At 40.3% G+C, this 11,477-nt stretch overlaps 1 protein-coding gene across 1 annotated transcript in view; it reads left to right on the forward strand.

Annotated features, from left to right (window-relative positions):
* The first annotated feature begins 5,487 nt into the window (after positions 1 to 5,487).
* The window catches only part of GRXCR2 (glutaredoxin and cysteine rich domain containing 2), a 12,955-nt gene continuing 6,965 nt past the window's right edge, over positions 5,488 to 11,477 (forward strand). Inside the window, exon 1 of the mRNA XM_007462398.1 lies at positions 5,488 to 5,823. Within this exon, the coding sequence (XP_007462460.1) occupies positions 5,488 to 5,823 (336 nt within the window). The remainder of the gene's footprint in view (positions 5,824 to 11,477) is intronic.

The raw sequence follows: 11,477 nt of genomic DNA on the forward strand, positions 1-11,477 counted from the left end.
GAGAATCCTAAAGATGCTACCAGAAAACTACTAGAGCTAATCAATGAATTTGGTAAAGTAGCAGGATACAAAATTAATGCACAGAAATCTCTGGCATTCCTATATACTAATGATGAAAAATCTGAAAGTGAAATCAAGAAAACACTCCCATTTACCATTGCAACAAAAAGAATAAAATATCTAGGAATAAACCTACCTAAGGAGACAAAAGACCTGTATGCAGAAAATTATAAGACACTGATGAAAGAAATTAAAGATGATACAAACAGATGGAGAGATATACCATGTTCTTGGATTGGAAGAATCAACATTGTGAAAATGACTCTACTTCCCAAAGCAATCTATAGATTCAATGCAATCCCTATCAAACTACCACTGGCATTTTTCACAGAACTAGAACAAAAAATTTCACAATTTGTATGGAAACACAAAAGACCCCGAATAGCCAAAGCAATCTTGAGAACAAAAAATGGAGCTGGAGGAATCAGGCTGCCTGACTTCAGACTATACTACAAAGCTACAGTAATCAAGACAGTATGGTACTGGCACAAAAACAGAAAGATAGATCAATGGAATAGGATAGAAAGCCCAGAGATAAACCCATGCACATATGGTCACCTTATCTTTGATAAAGGTGGCAGGAATATACAGTGGAGAAAGGACAGCCTCTTCAATAAGTGGTGCTGGGAAAATTGGATAGGTACATGTAAAAGTATGAGATTAGATCACTCCCTAACACCATACACAAAAATAAGCTCAAAATGGATTAAAGACCTAAATGTAAGGCCAGAAACTATCAAACTCTTAGAGGAAAACATAGGCAGAACACTCTATGACATAAATCACAGCAAGATCCTTCTTGACCCATCTCCTAGAGTAATGGAGATAAAAACAAAAATAAACAAATGGGACCTAATGAAACTTCAAAGCTTTTGCACAGCAAAGGAAACCATAAACAAGACCAAAAGACAGCCCTCAGAATGGGAGAAAATATTTGCAAATGAATCAACTGACAAAGGATTAATCTCTAAAATTTACAGGCAGCTCATGCAGCTCAATAACAAAAAAATAAACAACCCAATCCAAAAATGGGCAGAAGACCTAAATAGACATTTCTCCAAAGAAGATATACAGACTGCCAACAAACACATGAAAGAATGCTCAACATCATTAATCATTAGAGAAATGCAAATCAAAACTACAATGAGATATCATCTCACACCAGTCAGAATGGCCATCATCAAAAAATCTAGAAACAATAAATGCTGGAGAGGGTGTGGAGAAAAGGGAACACTCTTGCACTGCTGGTGGGAATGTGAATTGGTTCAGCCACTATGGAGAACAGTATGGAGGTTCCTTAAAAAACTACAAATAGAACTACCATATGACCCAGCAATCCCACTACTAGGTATATACCCTGAGGAAACCAGAATTCAGAAAGAGTCATGTACCAAAATGTTCATTGCAGCTCTATTTACAATAGCCCGGAGATGGAAACAACCTAAGTGCCCGCCGTCGGATGAATGGATAAAGAAGATGTGGCACATATATACAATGGAATATTACTCAGCCATAAAAAGAAACGAAATTGAGCTATTTGTAATGAGGTGGATAGATCTAGAGTCTGTCATACGGAGTGAAGTAAGTCAGAAAGAGAAGGACAAATACCGTATGCTAACACATATATATGGAATTTAAGAAAAAAAAATGTTATGAAGAACCTAGGGGTAAAACAGGAATAAAGACAGAGACCTACTGGAGAACAGACTTGAGGATATGGGGAGGGGGAAGGGTGAGGTGTGTTAGGGCGAGAGAGAGACATGGACATATATATACTAACAAACGTAAGGTAGATAGCCAGTGGGAAGCAGCCGCATGGCACAGGGAAACCGGCTCGGTTCTTTGTGGCTGTCTGGAGGGGTGGGATAGGGAGGGTGGGAGGGAGGGAGACAAAGAGGGAAGAGATATGGGAACATATATATATGTATAACTGACTCACTCTGTTATAAAGCAGAAACTAACACACCATTGTAAAGCAATTATACCCCAATAAAGATGTTAAAAAAAAAAAAAAAAATTGGTGTAGCTTTAATGCTGTGGTGGCCTACGTAAGCAAATCAAAGTCTAAGCCTGTAAATGCCTCATGGTTATGAAATCAAAACGCTAAGGCTGACCAGTCAAAAACAGACAACTAGGCTTTGAGCTATAGCCAATGATTGCCTTACTCTGCTTCTACCTTTTCTCTATAAAAGTCTCTCCCCAAGCCCCTGTTGGTGGAACACTCCTAACCACTTCTGGATTGGTGCTGCCTGATTCAAATCAATTTTGCTCAAATAAACTTTTAAAATTAAAAAGAAAAATCATCTCCTTAAGAAAAATTATTGGGTTGAAAGTAATGAATTTTTTTTCATTTATTTTCCCCCGATTATTAAAGTAAGATACGTTTATCATAGTCAAGTAAAATATAATGAAACTGGGAAGGAAAAAACAGTCATTGAGAGTCTTCCACCTGGGGGCAACTCATGCTAATGTTTTGACATTATTTCTTCTGATTTATGCGATTATTTTCTCTTTAGTAAGGTTCAAGGATGTGAAGATTTTTAAAGCTTTGGATAATACTGCCAAAATTGTTTTCATTTTATCAATGTATGCTCCATCTGGAGGTGTGTAAGTTGTGACTGTCCTGAAATCACTAACATTTAAAAATTATCAAGTAAGCATGATTGTTTCAAAACTTCCATGATTTTGGTCTGGCTTGCTGAAAGTCTGTTTGTGAACGTGCGAGTGGGTGTAAAAAGTACAAAACAAATGTTACTTGGAAAACTCATTGCCAGCTTTTGATTTCTGCACATAACTAAAGGATTCTTTTTTTCATAGTGAGAATCCTATCCAATTCATTCAGTTGTATTCATAATTCTATCTTAATTTAAGCTTAACGAATTTTCAAGGTAGCAGAAGCACAATTGTGCAAAATGCATCAATGTATACACTCTGGTTGAAATCTACCCTTTTGAAAGTGTACCTTTTTAATGATGTTTATTCCGTGTTCAGTGGAGAATGCCTATTTACCAGGTAGCCATGGAAGTCGACTCACTGGTCCTCTGGATGCAGATAGGCTATAAGTCACTTACTAATACTTGTTTCTTGGGATGGATAGAAGAAAATGTTCTCCTAGTTAGGGCTTCCTGGTCTTTTTCATAGCATGGTATACTTAGAAAATAATAGTACTTGTTTTTTTACACTGGAGGAAATAGATGAGGCTGATGTCATCCGAGGTGACCACCTGGGAGCCTGGGGCCCCACCTGGCTGTCCTGAGGGCTGAGGGGTCCATGTTTCAGCCTCCTGTCATCCATTCATGGCACATCACAGCCAGCTCTGCATCCTAGGGAACCTATAGGCATGTATCTTCTGATATTATGAAGACATATCTTTCTTTCTTTCTTGTTCTAAAATGTTGTTTCTGTGTGAGTGTGTGAGTGTGTGTGTGTGTGTGTGTGTGTGTGTGTGTGTGTTTAATCTATTCCTTGCATTGATTGCACAGAGACCTTATAACCGGGAAACCCCTTTTTAGTAGAAATGTAGATGTTTTTCTTGGCAACTTTCACCTCTTCACTGTTCTCCACAAAATGTGCTCATCTCCTGTTCCAAAAGTTTTATTTGATTTCTCTCACCTGGAATTCATTCATTGAATAATTATTAACTGAGTTTTATTAAATACTAGGAATATTGATAAAAACCAGGGGTAAAGAAATGGTCAAATAGCGCCTGACTCTGATGTGTTCACAGTTTCATGAACACAGGAATGGTAAGAGAAAAACGAGAAGCAGTTAATGGTGGTAGGTCCCAAGTCCCATGGCCTTCTCCTCGGGGCAGGTGGGAAGGCTTCCCAGAAGCTGTGACTCTGGAGGTGTGACTTGAAGGATGAGTGAAAGTTTGACATTTCAATCAGGAAACAGAGTTTGTACTGGATAGGAGACAGAAATCTGTGGTTTTGAGAAATAGGTGAGATTGTCAGTATGCCTGGAACACAAATTCCAGGCAGCACCTGGAAGAGACAGAGGACCAGTCTGGAGAGGAAGACAGGGTTAGGTTTTGAGGAACTTTGCCTGCTGCATGAAGAGTTAGGACGTTTTATGCAGGAGAGGGGCATCTGCAGACTTGTGCTTTGGAAGCATAGCTCTGGCATCTAGGTGGAGGATGGACTTGTGGATGGGTGGGGAGGTCACCACGAGGCTGCCACAGCTCTGAAAACAGAAGTGATGAGCGCTTGAGCTGAGGCCGGAGAGGTGGGGCTGGATGGAAGAAGGCAGTGGTGATAGAATCCAAGGGAATGGCTGCAGAAGTACGGGAGAAATCAGTTTGGGCAACTAAGTCAATGATGATGTCATTAGCAAAGACTGGGAGAAAGTCTTAACCTCTGCCCTGTCAGCTCTTCAAATCCAACTCGTTCTTTTTTTTGCCAATACAAGGGCCCTTCCATTATAAGCCTTCTTCTTCCATCCTTGTCTCCTGAGGGACCTGCTCTCTTCCCAGAATAGCTGTTCTGGCAGTTAGCCCTGGACGGTTTGCTCCCTAGGCAGGAGGCTGTTATTTCATATGTGTTAGGCCTGTTTCCTGAACTGAATTATAGGACTGTCATTCTCAAGCCCCATGTCTTGTGCTTCTCTGATATTCATCCCAGCAACTATCTCACAGTGTGGGCATTTACTAGGTGCTGTCTTCAGTAGGCATTGGGGCTCATGCTGTTCTTGCAGATGAAATCTTAAATATAAAATAGATATAAAGTGAAGGTGCGTTGGTTAATGCAGGGGTAGAAGGCTCAGAAGGACCCATAGCTTCTTCCTGTCTAGGGGTCCATGAGACACGGTTTGAAAACTTTTGGCTTGGTGGACTGGTCATGGGCTTTGGAATCAGTTAGAACTGAGTTCGAATCCCTGCTCTGTCAATTACTTGCTGTAATAGAGTAAACTAATGGAGAAACTGCTCGGGCCCTCACTTTCCCCTCTGTAAAACACAGATAATAATAGTTTCATCGTAGGTTTATTGTGAGGACAAAGTAAGATAATGCATGTAAAAATCTCTGGCACCTATTAAATGCTCACTAGGTCATAGTTGTGGGTAAGAATAACAAGACCCTTGCTAACTGATCCCTGCTGAGCTGATTACTTGTTCAGTCTAAATAAACCTACTCATGCTCCTATTAAGAAATGCCAGGGTTGGGGTGAAGTTATGGGTGAGTTTGGGATTCTGAGAGGACCCAGTCTTGTCTTATGCTCCGTCCACTCCATAAACCCGCAGTAGCCTGCCTCTGCATGAAGGCCTATCAATATTTAATGTGCAGGTGTCAGTTGCTGTAAACCGAGCATACCCCAGCACCAGCTTGAATTAATTATATGCAGGAGAGAAAATAAAATGCCTTTTTCTCAGAGCCCCAAGTTTCACTGGCTACACCAAAGCCTGGAAACTACAAGGTGAACCTTCTGCTGATGGAGGACCCTGCAAAGAAGCTGAACCAGAAGAGTGACGGCAAACCCCGGAAAGTACGATTTAAAATCTCTTCCTCCTACAGTGGCCGGGTGTTGAAGCAGGTCTTTGAGGATGGGCAGGAATTAGAGTCGCCAAAGGAGGAGTACCCTCACAGTTTCCTCCAAGAGTCCCTTGAGCCAATGGATGGTGTTTATGGGTCTGGGGAAGCCCCCAAACCCCGGTCGTACTCCCCTAAGCTGACTGCTCAGAGGATCAGCGTGTTTCGAGAGGGTAGTGCCTACACCTTGGCGAGCAGCCAGCCTTTCTTCAATGATTACAAGGCGAATGACCGTAAGGTTGGTATTGCCCATGGTGTATAAGCTTTAAGGACTAAAATGTGGTTAGAGGAACACCTGAATTGTTCAGATTTGTATCTCGCTCCTACTCTGGTACTGACCAGAGCTATAGGTGCACCAAATGTGAAGCCGCTCTCAGAATAATATTTCTGGGATGAAAATAACATTCTTGTTGACTACCTATTGGAAAGTGCAATACGCATAGCTAGTATTCAAATTCCATCTGGGGTAGCAAATTGTAATTGGGTCTTTGGCTGGGCAATCTTGGTAAGTAAATGAAATAGAGATGCAGCGGTTTTCAGGTTGCCGGTCTGCCGTTTTAGATAATTATGCGGCAACGAGTTGTTCTTTTTCCTGAAAGAGCTAAGTGCTTGAAGGTGCTTATTTTATTCCAGCCAATTATTCAGCTTGTGGTTTATCCATGTCTTCTTTTATTTCTTATCTCCCTCCTGCTGCCTGCTTTTTTGTTTGTTTATTTATTTATTTTGCCTTTCCATCGCTTGTTAACATGAATGCTGGGTAGTTGGAGTCCTGGGAAGAAATGGTGAAAAGCAAATCAGCCAGAGGAAACGTTACATGGGAAGACATTTGAGCTAATATTTCACTTGAAACATGTATTTTATCTGTGAATTTCAGTTATCTTCTCCAGTACCATGGATAATCAAAAGCCCATACATGATCTTCTTTGAAGCTAGAAGAACCTGGAAAATATTCGCTGATTTCCAAAAACAGAGATGTGTATATGCTCTCTGCCAGTAGGGCCATGAATGCCTTAAAAAAAAAAAAAGAGTGAATACAATGATATAATGTACCAGGTTATTAATGAATAGCACACCAGGATATATTTTCATCTTTAAAGTGTGAAATTCAGATAATTACTCTCTAATCATTTTTATTGTTCGTTTCCTAAGGGAACAGATTATACATCTATAGCCGACAAATGTATTGGCCTTGCTGGCATTGGTAAAAGTGTAATTATGGGCATGTCCACATTTATCAAAGATAATACCAGGTTTCTTTTTGATATTAAAGGGGGCTGGAATGAACAATCCCTCATGTTAGTGGAGTGACTTGCGCATTACAAAGCACTATCACATTCTATCTCATTGAGTCTTCACAACCTTGAGGAGAAAGGCAAAGTATGGTCATTTCCATCTTGCAAGTGAGGAAAATTGAGTTCCAAGTTGTAAGGGACTCACCCAATATTATAGGGTCATTAGGTGTAGAGACAGAATAAGAACCCAGGTCTTCTGATTCCTCATGCCCTTGGCCCTATGGAATGTTCCTTTTAAGAGAATAAGGCCATTAATAATAGTGATGATGATGATGATAATAGTTACCATTTATCAAGTGCTTATTACGTCCTAGGTACTATGTTATATCCTGTACTTACAGGATTTCTTTTTAACTAAATCTCATTTATAGCTTTAGAACTTATAAAGTCATAGTTTATACGAACCTTGTACAAGGCCATGGTTTATGATATTGGACTGCTTGACCTTCATCAGTCATGTGTCATACTTGGCCTTCATGTAAAAGTATGATTAGGCATGGACTTGATAAAACCAGCTACCGGAGTCTTCCTCACAGCACTACACAGTGGTTTTAAACATAGTACTCTAGAGACAAGGTTCAGGGTTTGATTTCTGTTTCATCTGGTTGTCCTTGTTTTCTTTGTTGCCTGAGCAAATGCCACATCCCACTGCTAGGCCGCCTCTGGTGTGAGAGTGATCGGGATGGATTCGTGCAGCTCCACCCACTGAAACAGGTTGTCAGTGCGGTACTTAGGAAAAATAAGGAAATGAGAGCTGGGAAGTCATGATTTTTCAATAGCGAATCCAACTGTAAAATAACCCTTAGTAAATATCGGCTTTGCAGCAACACTGGATAGCAGTTAGACACAATAATTAAAAGTAAGGGCTCTAGGGCTTCCCTGGTGGCGCAGTGCTTGAGAGTCCGCCTGCCGATGCAGGAGACGCGGGTTCGTGCCCCGTTTCGGGAAGATCCCACATGCCGCGGAGCGGCTGGGCCCGTGAGCCATGGCCACTGAGCCTGCGCGTCCGGAGCCTGTGCTCCGCAAATGGAGTAGGAAAATAGGAATTGAATCTTCTTACTTCAGTCATATCCAGCACTGTTGATTTCATTAGTGAAGAAACTTTTTGTCCTTCCAGTCAGGGCCAGACTTCATGACTCATGCCAGGTTGAGTTAGTCCCTCATCACTGGAAATGGAGTTTCTGTTGGTGTTTAAAAAAAAAAAAAAAAATAAGGGCTCTAGAACTTGAACAGATATTTGTACACCAGTGTTCATAGCAGCATAATTGCCCATAGGTGGAAACAACCCAAATATTCATCAACAGGTGACTGAACAAACAAAACATGGTGTATACATACAATAGAATATTATTCAGCCTTAAAAGGAAGGAAATTCTGATACACATTATGACATGCATGAACCTTGAAGACCTTGAGCTAAGTGCAATAAGCCGGTCACAAAAAGATAATTGTATGATTCCACTTTCATGAGGTACTAGCATAGTCTAATTTACAGAGACAGAAAGTAGAATGGTGTTTGCCAGGGGTTGGGGAGAGGAGAAGGTGGAGTTTAACTGAAGAGTTTCGGTGTGGGAATAAGAAAACGTTCTGGAGACACGTGGTGGAGAGGCTTGCACAATAATGTGAATGTGCTGATGTCCCTGAACTGAACCTTAAGAAGGTTAAAGTGGTAAATTTTATGTTATGTATATTTTACCACAATAAGATAATAATCATAAAAAGCAAGGCTTTTTTTAAAGCAAGGCTTTAAAAGCAATTAAACCTGGACTTGATGTCCGTTCTACCCACTTACTCTGTGAGCTTGAGCAAGCCACTTAACCTTGTGATAATAAAAGTACCTACTTTCAAAGATTATCATGGTGATTAAAAATATATGACATTAAAAGTACTTAGCATTGTGCCTGGCACATTGTATATGCTCAGTATATGTTACCTACCATTGTGATAATGACCAGGTTCAGGAAAGTAACATTTATTGAACAGGTACTTTGTGTAAATTATGCAACTTTATCTTCACAGTAATTCTGTGAGAGTTTTACAAATTGGAAAAACAAGTTTATAGGGCTTAAAAAAACTTGCAAATCTCACACAGTTTGAGAGATTTAAAATTTGAACTCAGGTCTGCCTACCTCCAAAGCCCACTGAGTTTCTGGTACCCACTAGGCATGTCTGCATTTAAACACAGAGCAGTGGAAAGGTTTCATGGTCCCTGAATGGCAATTCCCAGTCCTGTTGCTTTTGACATCAGAGTATTTATGAATGTTTAATCACATAAGTTGCCATTCCGGGCATTGGAAGGACACAAAAAATTCCTGGCTCCATCCTGGTCCTCTATAATGTAAGAGTGGGTATTCCTCACAGGCAATTGGGTGTAACTGGATAATGTGAACTTTAGTTACACCCAGAGAGTTTCCTTAGACACAAGGAAGAACTTGGCTGTCAGGGTGACTGAAACTTAAACACACCTTAAAGGTGATTTGGGACCCTCCGTCTTTGGAATATCTTAAAAATAAATTTACTGTCCTGGGTATCTCAGATGCTGACCAGCTTAGAGGCAGGACGTTGGACCAGATGACTGCAATTTTTTTTTTTTTTTTTTTTTTTTTTTTTTTTTTTTATATTGAGAATTTTGCCTTGAAATAAACAGCCCTATGTGTGAAAAAAGCTTCCTAGTAACTGAACCTCTTTGGCTATTACTGGAAAGAGATACGGAACCTTCCAAAAGTGCCACCATCTTTATCTTCTGATGCTCAGAAACTGATAGTCCAGAGTGTGAAACAGGAACCCAGCATGCATCAAACAGTAGGAAATGGAAGCTGCCACATGATCCCCTGAAGAGAGGGAGAGAATACAGGGCCAGGCAGGAAGCTTGTGGCTCTGTAAATAATTATTGAAAACTCCATGGGTGTTTCAAAGAAGGGGACCTGAAGATTGAAGTCCCGCTCAAGCCAGGTTGTGACTGAATGCCTGATGACTTTAAATAGGAGACTGCTTAACTGTGGCATCTAAATAAATTTGGATTATACAGTTCTGGAAAAGCAGGGCCAAATATTTCACGCTGGGGAATGTAGTTGTGTAGCATGATTGTAGGTGCACTACTAAAGAAGTTTTTAATACTAATGGCAGTAACAATGCCCATCACTTGCATAGTATCTTCAGCTTTTGCAAACTCTTACATATTCTTCATTGCACCCTCGCCTCTAGACGTTGATATAATTAGCCTCAGGGATGAGAGTCAAAATATTTAAGCACAGGAACACTGCTCAGGCAGCACAGAAGCCAGCAGAGTGCTGGGGCAGGGTCCTGAGACTGGGGTCTTAAGCATTAATGTCTACATTGCTGGGTTTGTGGATGTGAGAGGCTCCATGAGGAGAGAGGCTGGGGAAACAGGAAGGCTCTCAGGAGTATCAGGACAGCACCTGATTACCACCCAGTATGGAAATATTCATATATTTTAATAAGTAATTTGTCTCTGGTGGTGCCCATCAGTTGGATGTCAACCCATTTGCGTGAGCAAACAGGTTCTGAGAGACCAAATGGCTCTCCCCATCTCACAACTGGTGGACAGTGGAACTGGGATCTAGTGTTGTTTCCCCCAAGCTATCCTAGCTCTGCGAAACATTTCCTCCCCAGGCTTCTCTACTGCATTGTAGTGTTGCCCAAGTTGTTTCTCAGCAAATGATGAAGTAACACATGATAAATCCGTACAAGGGAACATAGGCTATTAATAATGATGCTATAGAAGTACATTTATTGACATAAAAAGATTTGCATATTATATGAGTAATGAAAACACACACACACACACACACACACACACACACACACATACATATCTTTTCTGGTGGTGGTGGGGAATGTTTGTGAATACTACCGTATAGGTGTTAAGAATATGGTCCTTAGGGTGAGACAGACCTGGGTTTGAATCTTGGCCACAAACCCTGAGTAACTCTGTAAACGTGGAAGCCTCTTAACCACACTGAACCTCAGTCTCCTTCTCTGTAAAATGTAGAAATCATAGCATCTACCTCATAGGGATGTTTGGGAGGGAAGTGAGGTAATGTTTGTAACATGCTTAGTATGAAGCCTGACCCAAAATAAATGCTATCCAGTATAATAATAATAATAGTAGTAATTCAATAAAGTGTGTCTACTGTTATTATTTATGCATAAAAATGTTGGAGAGAGATTTATTTTTTTAAAAATACAGTTACTTTATTGATTTCTTACAATCAAATACTGCCAACTAGCATTACTTCCATTCACGCATCATTAAAAACAAAAAGATATTTCCTTGGTATTTTCAAATGATGCATTATACAATAAACAAAAAAAAGTTAGAACTTAAAAGGCACCCTGATTAATTATGTAAACTGGTAATTTTTTTTTTTAAAAAAGCATAACTAGTAATTTGGTTGCTGAGAGATTTATTTTTTAAAAGCTTTCCTTTGTATGCATTAAGCACTCATTGTGCCCAGCCCTGCACCAGATCCCATGGTATGTAGTAGGAATAGAAGCTCTGGACCCTGTCCTGCAGAGTCCTACATTCTAGTTACATGATTAATTCAGCTTTGGCTGGTTACCATCAGCAGGGAGAAAG

This window comes from Lipotes vexillifer, unplaced genomic scaffold, assembly GCF_000442215.2.
Source record: "Lipotes vexillifer unplaced genomic scaffold, Lipotes_vexillifer_v1.1 scaffold1068, whole genome shotgun sequence".
Taxonomy (NCBI): Eukaryota; Metazoa; Chordata; class Mammalia; order Artiodactyla; family Lipotidae; genus Lipotes; species Lipotes vexillifer.